At 38.3% G+C, this 15,737-nt stretch overlaps 1 protein-coding gene across 3 annotated transcripts; it reads left to right on the top strand.

Moving 5' to 3' along the window:
• Positions 1–1,620: 1,620 nt before the first annotated feature.
• Positions 1,621–4,054, top strand: LOC145169200 (squamosa promoter-binding-like protein 15). Of its 3 annotated transcripts, none has more exons than XM_079087769.1 (4): positions 1,621–1,749; positions 2,388–2,632; positions 2,821–2,957; positions 3,397–4,054. In XM_079087769.1, exons 2-4 carry the CDS (start codon positions 2,424–2,426, stop codon positions 3,900–3,902), a joined length of 852 nt encoding a protein of 283 aa, XP_078943895.1. In that variant the 5' UTR covers positions 1,621–1,749; positions 2,388–2,423; the 3' UTR covers positions 3,903–4,054. The 3 variants fall into 3 exon arrangements, with proteins under 3 accessions (XP_078943895.1, XP_078943896.1, XP_078943897.1); XM_079087770.1 differs by having other exon boundaries at positions 1,636–1,749; positions 2,410–2,632; XM_079087771.1 differs by having other exon boundaries at positions 1,662–1,749; positions 2,383–2,632.
• Positions 4,055–15,737: the final 11,683 nt, after the last annotated feature.

The raw sequence follows: 15,737 nt of genomic DNA, 5'->3' as shown, positions 1-15,737 counted from the left end.
TCTTCCGATAGTTATGTGGGTGGTGGATGGGTGGCTCTTTGTGGCATAAAAGAAAAAGTATTGAAAATGTTTTGTTGTAGATTTGGGTTATGGCCAACAAGATTTTGTTGAATGTAGGGTGATAAACGAAATTGCATTAGGGTGAGGTGAGATTAAAATAGCTTCTTTGGAATGATATTTATGATGAGGTTTGAGAGTTGAGTAGGTTCATGTAGCTCTCATATTGTGCGAATCCGATGAGAGTGGTTGTGGTTTTTTGTTTGGTGAATGAGTGTTTATGTTTTGCTCCATAATTTGGTTGAAAAAAGAATTGATTTATGTAAATATTAAGAGAAAGAAAAGAATGATGTAGGTAAAATATTGTCTAAATTATGTATTTATAAGTAAAATTTAATAGGTAATTTTTTTTTAAATATGATTGTTCGTCAACGGTCATTTGACCGTTCAAAAGCGAAAACAACTCATTGTTCCCCATTATTGTCGTAACGCACCTCACCTTAACGCCGAGGGAGGGGGTGTTCATCAGGTGGTAACGGTGTTGAGTCGTATCCACCTCGGCAATAACGGCTGATAACGGGCCCATACCCATCTCTCTTGATCGTAGATTTACTTGAAATTAAACCGAACAATAGGTGTCGTACTTGATCATCATACCTTAAAATTAAATGTTGTTGCTTTCATTCTATAAGGTCATATAAAGGTTTAGGTGCTGTAATATTTACTTTCATACCTTGAAATCCAATAGATCAACGATCAAAGAAAACAACACCACCATAACAATGTATAAGACACCATTGTTAAGATTTCAAGCAATACAAAGGAAATTGTATAAGTCACCGTTGTTAAGATTTCAAGCAATACAAACGAAATTGTGTCATGCTTAAGAGTTTATTGTCCCTTTATTTTGTTTCTATAAATAATTATGAATTTGTCTAACTACAATCTGATCATATTTAAAAGATTAACGACTAAAATATTAGTCTTACGGACTAACCATGCAAAAAAATCAAAGCATAAGGATCGATGATGCTAAATTTTCAAAACTCAGAATAAATTGCGAAATTAACAAAATCTCAGGGACCATATCTGTAGTTTAGTCTTAAATAAAATTGGCAGTAGGAGACTATGAGGTAGCTACTAGGTGTGTAGGTCTTTAAGTGAGGGTGTTTTTTTCTGAATGGAATTGAATAAAAAGTGTTGTGTCAGTTTGGTCTTTGTCCATCTTCATAATGGAGTCTCTGTCAGAGTATGAATGGTTGAGAACCCGATCCATCTTCTTCTACTTCTTTTGTCGTTTACTCTTTTCATTTTCATTTTCTTCACTTTTAATTTTGGAAAAATATTATGTTATCATCAATTAACTCTAATTCTTTAAATAATTGGACACTGGAAAGTACTATACTTTGAAACAGTATAAGAAAAATAGTACTTTGACCTTGATTTACCCCACATCGGTCTGTAAAGATCATATTAAAAAACTATAATTGCAGTAAATCATGAAAAAACACTTACTTTATTTATCTGTATAGAAAAAAATCTCATATTAATTTCAAGAAATATATATTATAATATTAAAAAGGTCTGTGTTTTGACTGATGAAGTAATTTTATTCATGTTTGAAGCTATTGTGGCTACTAATATAAAGTTTGTGGGAAGCAATCTATTCATCATTCAGGGCTTTCTCTTCCTCTGCTCTCACCTCTCTTGGCTTCTCTTTGGCAAAGATTTCAGCTTCACCATTCATATCAGGTACACTTTCTTTTCCTTTTCTCCTCATCTAAACAAAATTACCATAAAAGCAAAAACTGTAAAAAAATTATAACTAATTAGAGTCTGACACATGTGATAAGGGTAAAAATTTGCACTATCATTTTTGGTTTGTTTATTTCTCAGATCTCATTGTGGATTTTAATTAGGTTTCAACCTACACCAGACAAAAATGAAGTTAATGAACCTCTATTTTCCTATCTAAGTCAAGTCATGGATGGTTTCTTTTTAAATTAACCACTCATCAAATGTCTCTCTTTAGTAAATCTGTTAAAAACTATAATTAAAATATTGTATTCAAATTTTATACTTCAAAGCAAATCGAATATATAAATCATTATAATGTATCAATCATATGCATGCTGCATGCATACGCAAGAGTTGATTCGATCCATTCAAAGACTCGTATAATAATCAATTAATTGTTAGCAACATTCATATAAAATTATTTGTGACAAAAGACATTATGTATAATTAGATCAAAAGTGATGGACAATATGGTAGTTCTAATATCCAGTCATTATTATGAGTTTATTTATTGTTAACAATAGGAAAAGTTTTAAACCTTTAAGGGTTTTTTTTTTTTTTTTTTTTTTTTTTTTCTGAATCATAAAGTTCAGGGGTGAAGGTTGCAACTTTCAGGTTTTATTTCACCAATGATGGAGTTTTCGTCATCATCAAAACGGGCTAAAACTCCGGCCGCCAGCAATAATATTAGTGTTTCGTGTTTAGTCGACGGGTGCAACGCTGACCTTGGTCAATGCCGGGAGTACCACCGCCGGCACAAAGTATGTGAACTCCACTCCAAGTCTCCAAAGGTCACAATTGCAGGGAGGGAGCAGCGCTTCTGTCAGCAGTGCAGCAGGTACAATTCTTCATAAAGCGCATACATTCAATTAAACTATAGCCATGCTTACTTTTTCTCAAGATATATACCACTGTAAAAGAAAATATATTATGGGGTGTGTATAAACAACCCCATTAATTATAGCTAGCTATCAACTCACAAAATGCTTTAACATGTATCATATCACTGGTGATGGTGATGAACAGGTTTCACTCATTGGCAGAGTTTGACGAAGGAAAACGAAGCTGCCGGAAACGTCTTGATGGTCATAACCGGCGACGCCGGAAGCCTCAATCAGATTCCATATCCAAAACAACGGCAACTTTCCTTTCAAGCCAACAAGGTTTTCTTCTTTCTTATCTTATAATCCAAACGCGACTTAACAGTTCCTGTCTCATGCTTAAGACAATGACGTTAATAATTAGTCATTTGAGAGAGTTTAAGATCTTATAGAAAAATTCTGTGAAAATCATTTTACTTTTCATGATTCATATTAAGACTTTATACAACTAAATAGTAGTTATAAAAATGGGAGATAAATATATTGTTGCGATGGACTAACCCAAATCCAAGACAATGAGAATGAGTACATTCAATAATAATAGAACAATATTCTTTCTGAAATTCATGTTCCTGAGTTTAGACCAAAATTCTTCGACAGTACAATGATCCAAACGAGTTTTACAGGCCCATCGGGCCAGACTTCACATGGGCCAAGGTGTTGGTTGTTTAAGGTTGCAACCGAAAAACTAACTTGGCTTTCTTCTGTTTCTTTATTGTAGGCATGTCTAGAATATTGTCATTCAACAGCACACAAATACACTTAAGTTCTGTAGTGGGCTCCGCTAGGACGACAGGAATCAGACCGGATAACCACACAATCGGACCATTCAACAACCAACCGCCGTTAAACTACCTTACCAGATCACTACCAACTCCATCTGCACACAACGGTGGTGTCGGTGGAGACAACCACTTCAACTTTTTCCAACACCGTTCACTGCCGCTACCAGTTTCTTCAACTCAACTAAATAGAGGCGCCGGCCACTCTCGTGCTCTCTCTCTTCTGTCATCATCACCGCCAGCCCATCAAACTCCGGCAATCATGCCACCAATTTCTAATGGTATCAGTCAGTATGGTTTTGCACAACTAGAGATGCATAATGAAACAATGCTTACAGAATCCAGTGGTACAACTCTTCAGTTTCAAGGCATGTTTAACGATGATCATGGTGACTCGTCTTCGAGTGGGATTAAACAACAAACGCTGTCGTTTAGGTGGGACTAGTAGGTGGTAAGTGTCAAAGTGTGGTATTTCTATTTCAAGGAAATATTTGTGTGCTTGTATGTGTGAGGCTTGTAGTAGTATTTCTCATGTAATGTGGAATTGGTAGACCACTTGGCTCTTCAAAATAATGAATGGAGATATGATTCTTGTAATGTTCTTAATTCGGTACTAGTTATCGAGCATTCAAGTCCTCCACAAAAAGTTTAATGGATTGACATATCATCATCTTATTTATTATAGAACTCTATATTAATTTTCCTACTATGCATTGAACTCAATAGAGTTCAATAGAATATATATTTAATAGTTAAAAGGTTTCTTTTTTTTCAATTTGAAAAATTCAATGGTCATTGAACTTCATATTCATTGAATGTCAACATGGCATCCCATAATAGTAGAGTTTAATCTATTGAATGTCAATTAGGCATGTCACCTCATTCAACTCTCTCGTTGAATTATGCATTGTGGATATAATTTAATCTGGGAAGTTATAACAAGTGTTTCTATTTTTTTCCGAAAATACAACTCAATCGAAAAAGTCAAAGAAATAAAGATTTTCATGTTATTCTTATTTGTTTACTTTTTACAAATTTTGCTCAAGGTTTTTCATATATCATTTTTTATTATTTTTTTCTTTTTTATAATTTTTTCTAATCTGTTTTCAAATTTCTATCTCCCAAGTTTGTCATTGTTAGTACGTGTATTATGTATTTAGTCCATGTTATATGTTTTTGTATCGGCTTAAGGCTCAATGCTTATATTTATACTTGTATGATTTTTATTGAGAGACCATTGAAATGACCATATTCCATAATTCGGTTCCAAAAAATAACTTCTAAAATTTCTCTTTTACCCTTTCTCTCCTATCTTCTTTCGACAACCATCCCCTCATTGAAACCCTACTTCCGCACACGGATAACTCGTCATTGCTAACAATTTTGCATACCGGTAATCCTGACTCCTCTCGCATAGGAACTATCGTTGGAACAACCGATGACCACCCAAAAATTGTCGTCGAAAACAACAAAATAGTGGGAGATAGTTGCCCCATCAACATCACTAGCACTATGGCTAGATTTTTATGTCTCCATCAAACCATCAACAACAACACAATGCTGCATCTGAATAGCCACCACTTCAGTTGTCCAATCAACAACCAAGGTCAAATGTTTCGGTTCGCAACCTAACTCCTCACTAGCAGAACCACAACTCACATGCGGCCCACTAAGGGTGTATATGGGGTAGCTTGGTTCAGTTTTTAGCCAAAACCAAACTATTACCATTGTAAGTGGTTAATGCATTTTGGTAGCTATTGGTTAATGGTTAATATTGGTTTTATTTAACGTTTTTTTTCAGTTAATGGTTATGGTTATGGTTAATGGTTAATATTGGTTAATCATAATAGTCGAAAATGAGATAAAAAAAATAATTTGCTATAAAAATTGAAAAAATGTAAAGTACATCGTTATAAAATGTGAACGATTCATTGTTTATACCTAGATTGTGATATGAAATTATCACTGTCAGTTTGGAAACTTGCATCCACATATCCTTCAACACTTAGTTCTTCCTTGCCACTATAAATCAAGAACATATCTTTAGTCCGCCTAAGACACTTCAGAATGTTCTTGATTGTGGTCCAATGACTTTTGCCTGGATTGGCTTGATAACGATTCTTCATAGTGTATGAGACATCTGGCCTTGTACATATCATGGAGTACATGATAGATCCTATAGTCGAGGCATATGGGAATCAACTCATTCTGTCCAGTTCTTTAGTCGTAATGGGACATTGGGTTTTACTCAAAACCATGCCACGTTGCATAGGTACAAATCCCTTCTTAGATTCTTCCATCCTGAATTTCTTCAATATTTTATCTAAGTATGTATTTTGGCAAAGTCATATTAGTTGCCTAGATCTATCCCTATAGATCTTGATACCAAGTATGTAGGCAGATTCTCCCAAGTCTTTCATGGGGAAACTCTTCCCAATCCACGCTTTTACACTATTCAGTGTTAGGATGTTGTTTCCTATTAGAAGAATATCATCGACATATAAGAAAAGGAATACAACTACGCTCCCACTAGATCTAACATACACACAGTGTTCATCTTCATTTTTCAAGAAACCAAACTTTTTGATCTTCTCATCAAAACAGATGTTCCACCTGCGAGGTGCTTGTTTGAGTCCATAGATAGACTTTTCAAGATTACATGCCATATTAGGAGACTTGGACTATACAAAACCTTCTGGCTGAGCCATGTATACATCTCCAGTCAGTTTCCAATTAAGGAAATCAATTTTTACATCCATCTTTCATATTTCATAGTCATGAAATGCAACTATGACAAGTAGTATCCTAGTAGACTTAATCATAGCTACTGGTGAGAATGTTTCCTCATAATCAAATCCTTGAGACTGAGTATAACCTTTCGCGACCAGTCTAGCGTTATAAGTATGTACATTCCCATCCATGTCGGTCTTCTTCTTAAAGACCCATCTACAACCAATGGTTTTAAGACCAGGTGTAGGATCAACCAAGTTTCATACTTTGTTAAAATACATGGACTAAATCTCATTGTCCATTTCCTTTTTCCATTTTGCAGCCTCTGGGCTCGCTATCGCTTCCTGATAGATGCACGACTCATCATCGTCTAACAGGTTGTCATCCTCATGAGTAATATGTAATCTATAGAACTCTGGTGGACGATATTGCCTATCATATCTCTGAGGTGGAAGTGGAAGTATATTAAATTCCTCAACAAGTTGTTCAACATCTTGTTGTGTTATAGTGTTAACTTCAGGTTCTTCATTGGTTGACTCTTAAATCTCATCAAGATCAATTGGGCTCTCACTAGTTTCTTGAGATATTAGTTCTCTCTCACGAAAGACTGCCCTACGAGCAACACAAATCTTGTTCTCAGTAGGCTTGTAAAACAAGTATCTAAAAGAATCTTTGGGATAACCAGTGAAGTAACACCTTTATGATATGGGTTCAAGTTTATCGAGCGCTTCTCGATGAACGAAATCCTTACAACCCTAAACCTTGATTCGTGCTAGTGAGAGACGGGGCCCTTTCCTCATTTCGAATATAAGTGGTACAAGGTTTAGAATATAAGTGGTTGTTTCTAGGGCATAACCCCAGAAACTAACTGGAAGTATAGCACGATTCATCATAGAACGGACCATGTCAAGCAATGTTCGATTTTTTCTCTCAGACACACCGTTGTGTTGTGGTGTTCTTTATGGAACTAATTGTGATATTATCCTACAATTTCTAAGATGATAATAGAATTCATCGCTAAGATACTCTCAGCCCTTATCAGAATGAAGTATCTTGATTTTCTTGCTCAGATGGTTCTCTACATCTCTCTAGAATTTCTTGAATACTTCAAATGTCTCAACTTATGTTTTATCAGATAAACATATTCATATCTACTGAAATCATCAGTAAATGTGACAAAGTATCTCTCACCATGTCTAGTGATGTGTCTGAACGGACCACATACATACGAATGGATTATGTACAACATATATGTTCCTCTTTCAAAGTTGTCCATGAAAGGAGAGTTAGTTGTCTTCCCAGGTAAACAAGATTCACAATCTCCACTAAACTCTAAGTTAAATGGTTCCAAGATTCCATCTGATTGGAGCTTGGCGATTCTCTTCTTGTTTATATAGCCAAGACGACAATATCATAGACTTAATTTATCCAAAGTAGTTAAGGTAAGATTCAAGATTAAGTTATCTTTTCTACGTATACCAATCTCAGATTCATATATTCCATTGCAAGGATTTGCTTTAAAATAAAGAGCATTATCTTTGTAAACCAAAATAGTAGCATTATCATAATCAAATCCAAATGTAAAACCATCATGTGACAACACATAAGAAGAAATAATGTTTCTTTCCATGTAAGACGAATAGCAACAATCTTTTAAAACAACTGAAAAACAAGAAGGTAAAGAAAGCCCATAATCTCCAATCTTGGTAACAGCTTGTGACAACCCAAAAAACACGTCATCAAATGCCGTTAGAACTTAACGAAAAACATGAAAATGTAATACGACAACAATGTAACCATTCAACATTTATAAGTAAATATATTCGATTTTGTTCTTAATTACGTCAACATTTAGGCTCAAAATATAGTGCGCGAAAAATCGTTTCACCGTGAGAGCAAGTTTACATATTTAGAATATATGTGTTACCGTGATTTTAAAAATATAAACTTCGTAAAAATTCGGCTTACTATGAAAGAGATATTATTTTTATAGAAACTAAAAATCTACCGCGCATAAGAAATTACAACGTCAAAAACTACGTAGAAAACGGTTGACCATTGGCAAAAGTCACCAAAAGGAGAAACGTAGTCCTACTCAAAGTAGAAATTTTGAGACAAAGAACGCCTACAACAGAAGCCGTATAAGAGAGTGATGACTTTAATAAAATCATAATGGTTATAAAATATAGTCGAAAAACGAAAGGTAAAACTAGCCAAAATGACCAAAAGGAAAATGGTAGTTTACGTCGAGACCTACATGGATATATAAAATTCGTTAAAAATGGAGTTTGTATGTGAGAGTTACAACATTTCAAAGTTTGATTTTTACCGAGGCGTGCACCCGCGCGCACCTGACACTCGATTTGTCTGGATATGGGATGACATGGCACAAGGAGAGGACGACACGTGGCATCCTCCTGTGGCTCACGCGCAATTGCACGACATGCATTGTGCGATGTGCACCTCAAAAATGGCTATAACAAGTAGACTCTGGCAGTCTCATTCCTCACACTCAAGCACTATCTCAAACTCTCTCAATCTACATGCCACTGCCCCCGAGCATCTCTCGAAGTTTCAGACTCCCGGTTTTCTTCCCTACATCAGCGGTCTAACATTTTCAGGTGAGTTCACGGCCCCATTTCTAAATGTTTTCAGCGGGAATACATGTTAAAATACACATATTTCATAGTTATTACTAATTGAATAATATTAGTTAGATAATTATGCCCATAACATTAGGATGATATTATACCTAGTAGATAATCTGCCCAACTTTTAAAGATAATATTATGCCTAGTTGTTATACCGACTCACATCTATAGAAAGCATCATACCTAGTTGTTACGCTGGCCAGTTGACAGGAAACACCGATACCTAACTGTTATGCTAGTCAACATATAGCCACCCTTTGGATAAAGCTTAGTACGTACTGGTTACTTTTCCCAAATACTCGGCTACGCAAAAAACTCTAACCTGACTATATATATGCATAAGATGAATAGTATATATATATATATATATATATATATATATACATATATATATATATATATATATATAATAAGTATTTCACATAAATACAACAAAGAATAACAACACGATCGACCAGGGGAGGCCCCCACAACAAGTGTTAGATGAGACACGATTCATCAACATGTTGAATAACTTTCAACTAGCCCCAACCTATAACCGTTAAATCTTAAGTGAGCGGGAAAGATATGTATAGATCTATACGAGATTGACACTCCCACCTGTGGTTTCTAGATACAACCTGACAGCAAGTCGAAGCAGATATAACTTTCTAAAGACACTTGTGATGTCCGATGATGCGTCGTGGTTTTTGGGGAGTTCAATAGTCATATCTCGATTATAGGAACTCATTGTAACATTTTTAAACTATAACTAACTATCATAGACTACTACTAGGAATTAACCTAAGAAATTAGTTATGATACACTCAACTCGAAGGAGAAAGCTCAGAATCACTAAGATAACTAAGCAACTACAACACGTTTTTATAAGAATAAAACATGTGGACTCAACAACATTATGTTGACTTTAAAACTCACATGTATTCTCAGGAGAATGAGTCCGGAAGACGAGGGAAGTAACCCCGGTGTTGTAGGTAGAAGTCTATGTGTAATGCCACTGTACTTTGCTCTTGTTACATACATGTATCTCGAACAATTATGTTATATATTTTATTCAATGAATAAAAAGTAATGTTGCTGGATATTCCAGTATATTATTCAATGTATGTATATGGCCTAAGATCCAACATCACTAAGTTGTTGTAAGATTTAAGTTTGGTAAGTTTCACTTTTAAACCCCCCCCCCCCCCTATTGAAACACCTTGCATTTTGGTCCTTTAGGTAGTACGCGGGGTATACTAAGTTGCATGCTTGGCGTACTAGCCCGATGATGGTCGCAGATTCCACCCACGTACGCGAGGCGTAAGTGGAGTACATATGGCGTACGCAGGTCTGGGACGAACCCTAATTTTTAGGTTTTGTTCCCTATTTAAACATCTTAAACCGACCTCCTAGATATTTTAGACCAGCCTCCATCCTCCTTGTCCCAGAGAACGAAACCCTAAGTGTGTTAGTGATTTTTTGAGCTTGATAAAGAGATTTTTCATGTCTTAAGGTGAAGAAGAAGAAGAGAAGCCCTTGGAGAAGTTGATTGATCTTGTAGATCCAGGATCACCTTCTCATTTCTAAAATTTTTGAGGAAAAAGCTCACACCTTTATGTTCATTTATGATAGATCTTCTATATGGTGTTTATTGGGCATTTTTTAGCCTTTTATGTTAAAGGTGGGCTTTTGATCTACTCCAGAAGTAATGGATGCTAGATCTTAGCTCCATTCAGTCCCTATGATAAAAAAAATGCAAACTTTATGGTGTATTTTGACGCATGCATGTATTAAGACCTGTAAGCTCCTTTTTGAGTACTTGAGCCCCATTAAGCCATGCATGCATGTAAAGTTGCCAACTTTACGTGATAAGTCATCCTTAGGGACCAGATATGAGAGTTTGGATAAAGGAGTTAGCATGTTAAGTGCTTAATGGAGTAAGTTGGCACACTGGGGAGTATGCAGGGCATACCCAGCTGGTACGCTGCGCGTACTAGCTCCAGATGGAGCACGCTAGGCATACGAGCTGAGTACGCCCCGTGTACTCAACAAATGGGCTTTTGGGCTTAACGTCCTAGGTATTGGGCCATGGTGTGGATTTGGAAGTTTGAGCCTAAGTTTGTTGTAAGATTTAAGTTTGGTAAGTTTCACTTTTAAACCCCCCCCCTATTGAAACACCTTGCATTTTGGTCCTTTAGGTAGTACGCGGGGTATACTAAGTGGTATGCTTGGCGTACTAGCCCGATGATGGTCGCAGATTCCACCCACGTACGCGAGGCGTAAGTGGAGTACATATGGCGTACGCAGGTCTGGGACAAACCCTAATTTTTAGGTTTTGTTCCCTATTTAAACATCTTAAACCGACCTCCTAGATATTTTAGACCAGCCTCCATCCTCCTTGTCCCAGAGAACGAAACCCTAAGTGTGTTAGTGATTTTTTGAGCTTGATAAAGAGATTTTTCATGTCTTAAGGTGAAGAAGAAGAAGAGAAGCCCTTGGAGAAGTTGATTGATCTTGTAGATCCAGGATCACCTTCTCATTTCTAAAATTTTTGAGGAAAAAGCTCACACCTTTATGTTCATTTATGATAGATCTTCTATATGGTGTTTATTGGGCATTTTTTAGCCTTTTATGTTAAAGGTGGGCTTTTGATCTACTCCAGAAGTAATGGATGCTAGATCTTAGCTCCATTCAGTCCCTATGATAAAAAAAAATGCAAACTTTATGGTGTATTTTGACGCATGCATGTATTAAGACCTTTGTTAAGCTCCTTTTTGAGTACTTGAGCCCCATTAAGCCATGCATGCATGTAAAGTTGCCAACTTTACGTGATAAGTCATCCTTAGGGACCAGATATGAGAGTTTGGATAAAGGAGTTAGCAGGTTAAGTGCTTAATGGAGTAAGTTGGCACACTGGGGAGTATGCAGGGCATACCCAGCTGGTACGCTGCGCGTACTAGCTCCAGATGGAGCACGCTAGGCATACGAGCTGAGTATGCCCCGTGTACTCAACAAATGGGCTTTTGGGCTTAACGTCCTAGGTATTGGGCCATGGTGTGGATTTGGAAGTTTGAGCCTAGTTTGGCCATTAGACATATGTTTTGGGCTTTGGGCTAGCATGTTAGGCTTCCTTGGATTTTAGGCCCATGATGAGTCTTGGGCCCAATGTGGAAGATTGGGCGATATTTTGGACTTTAGGATTTAGACCTTTGAATGGTTGAGGTGGGACTTGGTTTTGAGCCAAGTTAGATAAAGTTTAATATGGTCTTTTAACCTGGTTATGGTCAAAATAGTTTACACTTTTGGTTCTGGGTCGGAATCCAATTGGATGTTGTTCGTTTTGATAGCGTGGGGATTTTTCCGGGCCAACAGTCAGAGATTCTTTTGAGTGATTCAGCAGCTTGAGGTGAGTTTCTTCACTGCGTTTAGCGGGTCAAAGGCACCAATGCTGGCCCGTGGTTTATTATTGTTAGGATGCTAGATGTATGCGTGACTCTTGCATGTGTTATGTGTTGGTATGCTTACCGGGCGGGGCCCGATGACCGTACTGTATGCGATTATATTTTTGATTATTGCATGTGTTTGTATAAATATATGTTTATAGGTTTATATGTATACTGGGCTGGGCCCGATGCCAGGTGGGGCTTGATGACTGACAAATATGTATGTCGAGCAGGGGCTCGATGTTGGGCGGGACCCGATGTCGGGCGGGGCCCATTATATGTTTAATATTTATGGTATGTGGTATTTTTGGGAACTCACTAATCTTTGTGCTTACGGTTTTCAATTTATGTTTCAGGTACTTCTAGTTCGAAAGGGAGAGCCCAGGATGATTGCAGAGCACCCACCACCTTATTCCGCATTTTGTGATTTACTATGATGATTTATGATGTATTGATACACTTTGTTCCACCTTGGTTACATGATGATGTTTTGGATTACAGTTTTATAAATTTAAAAATTTAAATATTTGGTCTTAATTTTGGGACATTACAAGTTGGTATCAGAGCCTTAGTTTGAGGGATTCAGACGTAATCTCGGGTATGTCTGAACTCAAACTAAGGGTTTGGTAAAAAAAATTTAAAAGAAATGTTATTAAAAAGAGTTTCTAATAAAAGAAAAGGGTGTGATGCATGAAATCGACCGAGCTCAAGTAAGTTTTCCTAAAATACCCATGCATGATTTATGATATGATTTGATTTATGAATCTGTGAATCAGATGCTAGTTAGGGCTAAGGATATGCTCAGGATTGCAAGATGGAATGCTAGGAGAGATGCCTTTTTATGCCTACTGTATAAGCTTGTAGACTTTCATGCTAGTACTGATCAGTCAGTGATAGGATGACCTGATTAGGTTATGCTTGATTTCGATTACTCGACGCTTAAATGCTTCTTGCTTTGTGCTTTTAGGAGTTCTCACTAACATTAGCTAAGTAGTAAGCGAATTTGTTAAGTTACATATTGCAGAAAATAAATAATTTTAGAAGGTTAGGTTTTAACTCTATTGCGCAGCTCTTGTCGAAGTCCAAACGTTGTAGTGTGAGACCTTTCATTCGAAGAATTATATGGTGTCAGTGATATGTAATTGTATTCGTGAGCTAGTTAGATGATGCTGGTGGGAGTTCCTTCTGCAGTTGATGGCGGAGAGTAGTGTGGTGGTTGCCCTAGGAAGAGATTTAGTGTCGGGAGCCTTGTTTTGTGGAGATTATTATGTGGGTAAGGAGTGACTTGGAGGAATCACATCGATCCTTGAGAAAAGTACGGATAGATATGGAAGGTAGTATGGGCCTGTACTACTGGAAGGAGAGGATCCGTACTCGATTCAAGGAGAACTGTGATGAAACCAGGCAGCTTGTAGAGCATGGGACTCCTCAATGTGTATATTGATGCATATTCTGATGATTTATATGGTCTATTTTCAGTATGGACTCTTCGAGGCAGACCAGTTGGTAGTTGTGGTGCTAGTGAAGGCTCAGGCTCAACATATGGAGCTGGGCAGTTGGATGATCAGATGCGGGAATTTATTTCGTCTGCAATTACCCGCAACGTACTTGAGCATACTACTGTGATCTTTGGTACGATCAAGGAGGGTATCATGGAGGTGTTGGACGAGCATTTGAGCTCTTTCCGTTCTGAGATGGTAGATTTGATTGGGACACGTTTATTGACCTTCAGGGAATTCTAGGAATGCTGGGCTCCAGATTACTACGGGGAGAAGGACCCGATTGCGAGCATGCGTTGGTTAGCGGATGTCGCTAAAGCCTTCCGCACCAGCAGTTTTCCCGATGGGGCAAAGGTCAGACTTGCTTCCTGTCTTCTGAAAGACAGAGCTCGAGATTGGTGGGAGGAGGTTGGGCGCTCTGCTGGTGATGAGGTTGTTGATTAGATGACATGGGATGATTTTACGACCAAATTCTGAGCTGAGTTCGCGCCAGTGATTGAGGTGCAACAGCTGGAGAGGGAGTTTTAGGACCTTCGCCAGACTACTGAGACGGTGGGGGAGATCACAGTGATATTCCATGAGAGGGCGCTATTGGTTCTGTAGTATGTAGCGAATGTGGAGATGAAGAAGGCGAGGTACCATGAGATGCTGAGGAGTAACATTCGGCAGTTTGTGAGCCAATCCAGTTGTAGGACACTATAGGATATGATTGCGAGAGCTAGGGAGAGGGAGATTAATCTTGAGATGCAGAGGAAGAGGAAGCCAGATCAGGCTCAAGTTTCAGGGAGTTCGGTCAAGAGGTCCAAGGTATTTGATTCTAGATCGAGAGGCCAGCAGGGCCAAAGCCGTTGTGGTAAGTGCGGCAATAAGCACGATAGGGCGTGCAATGCGGGTGATTTAGGCTACTTCAAGTGCGGTCATACGGGTCATATTAGTAGGGATTGTACTGCTACTAACCCCACCACTCCAGTATCAAATCTGATTTGCTTCCATTGCAATCAGAGGGGACACATGAATGCCCATTTTCCAAGTTTGACTGTAGTAGGACCGATGACAACACCCACTCTTGCGACTCTACGGATCACTGATGGTCGTTAGGGCAAGGCAGATACGTCTATAGTGAGGAGCAGGGATTTTCAGCTGACGGCCGAGGAGGCTCGTGTATCACCTGATGCGGTGAAGGGTATGTATATTCTCCTTATCTCTTTATTTATATTGAATTTACTGCTTATATTTATGTGTTTTATTTTAGGATTGTTCCTCGTGAACGGTATTTCTGCTTTGGTATTGTTTGATTCGGGGGCTACCCGATCCTTTGTATCACTTGCGCTTAGCAAGAGGTTTGTCGGGGCTCCGGGGGAGCTGGATTGTCCTTTAGACGTTGAGATTGCAGATGATAGATCTGTTTAATTGGGTAGCGAGGGTCTATCGGGGTTGTATTCTTCAGATGTCCAGCGAGCAGTATCGTATTGATTTGGTTCCTATTCCTTTGCGTGGGAACAAGGTTATCGTAGGTATGGATTGGTTGAGCCCCAATGTGGTGGTGATTGATTGTGAGCACCAATTAGTACGGATTCGAACCCCAAGTGGGGGAGAGTTGGTGGTTCAAGGGGAGAGAGCTCAGCGGGGGCCAATTTTGTGTTCAACAGCGAGGGCCAAATGCTATATTTATCAGGGTTGTTCCGGATTCGTCGCCTATATTATGGATACCCGAGATAAGGTTAAGGCGACCGTGGATGATTTGTCGATTGTGCGGGAGTATCCGAATGTGTTTCCAGAGGATTTTCCTGAGGTGCCTCCGGAGAGGTAGGTGGAGTTTAGGATTGACTTGGTTCCTGGTGCGGCTCCGATAGCCAAGGCACCATATCAGTTGGCTCCACTAGAGATGCAGGAGTTTTCTACATAGCTGCAGGAGCTCTTAGACAAGGGGTTCATTCGATTGAGCAGTTCGCCATGGGGAACATCGATCCTATTC

This window comes from Lactuca virosa, chromosome 4 (genome assembly GCF_052849685.1).
Source record: "Lactuca virosa cultivar CGN04683 chromosome 4, Lactuca_virosa_CGN04683_v6, whole genome shotgun sequence".
NCBI classification, from domain to species: domain Eukaryota; kingdom Viridiplantae; phylum Streptophyta; class Magnoliopsida; order Asterales; family Asteraceae; genus Lactuca; species Lactuca virosa.
The sequence above is the reverse complement of the archived record's forward strand: the minus strand, read 5'-3'. Positions and strand labels throughout refer to the sequence as shown.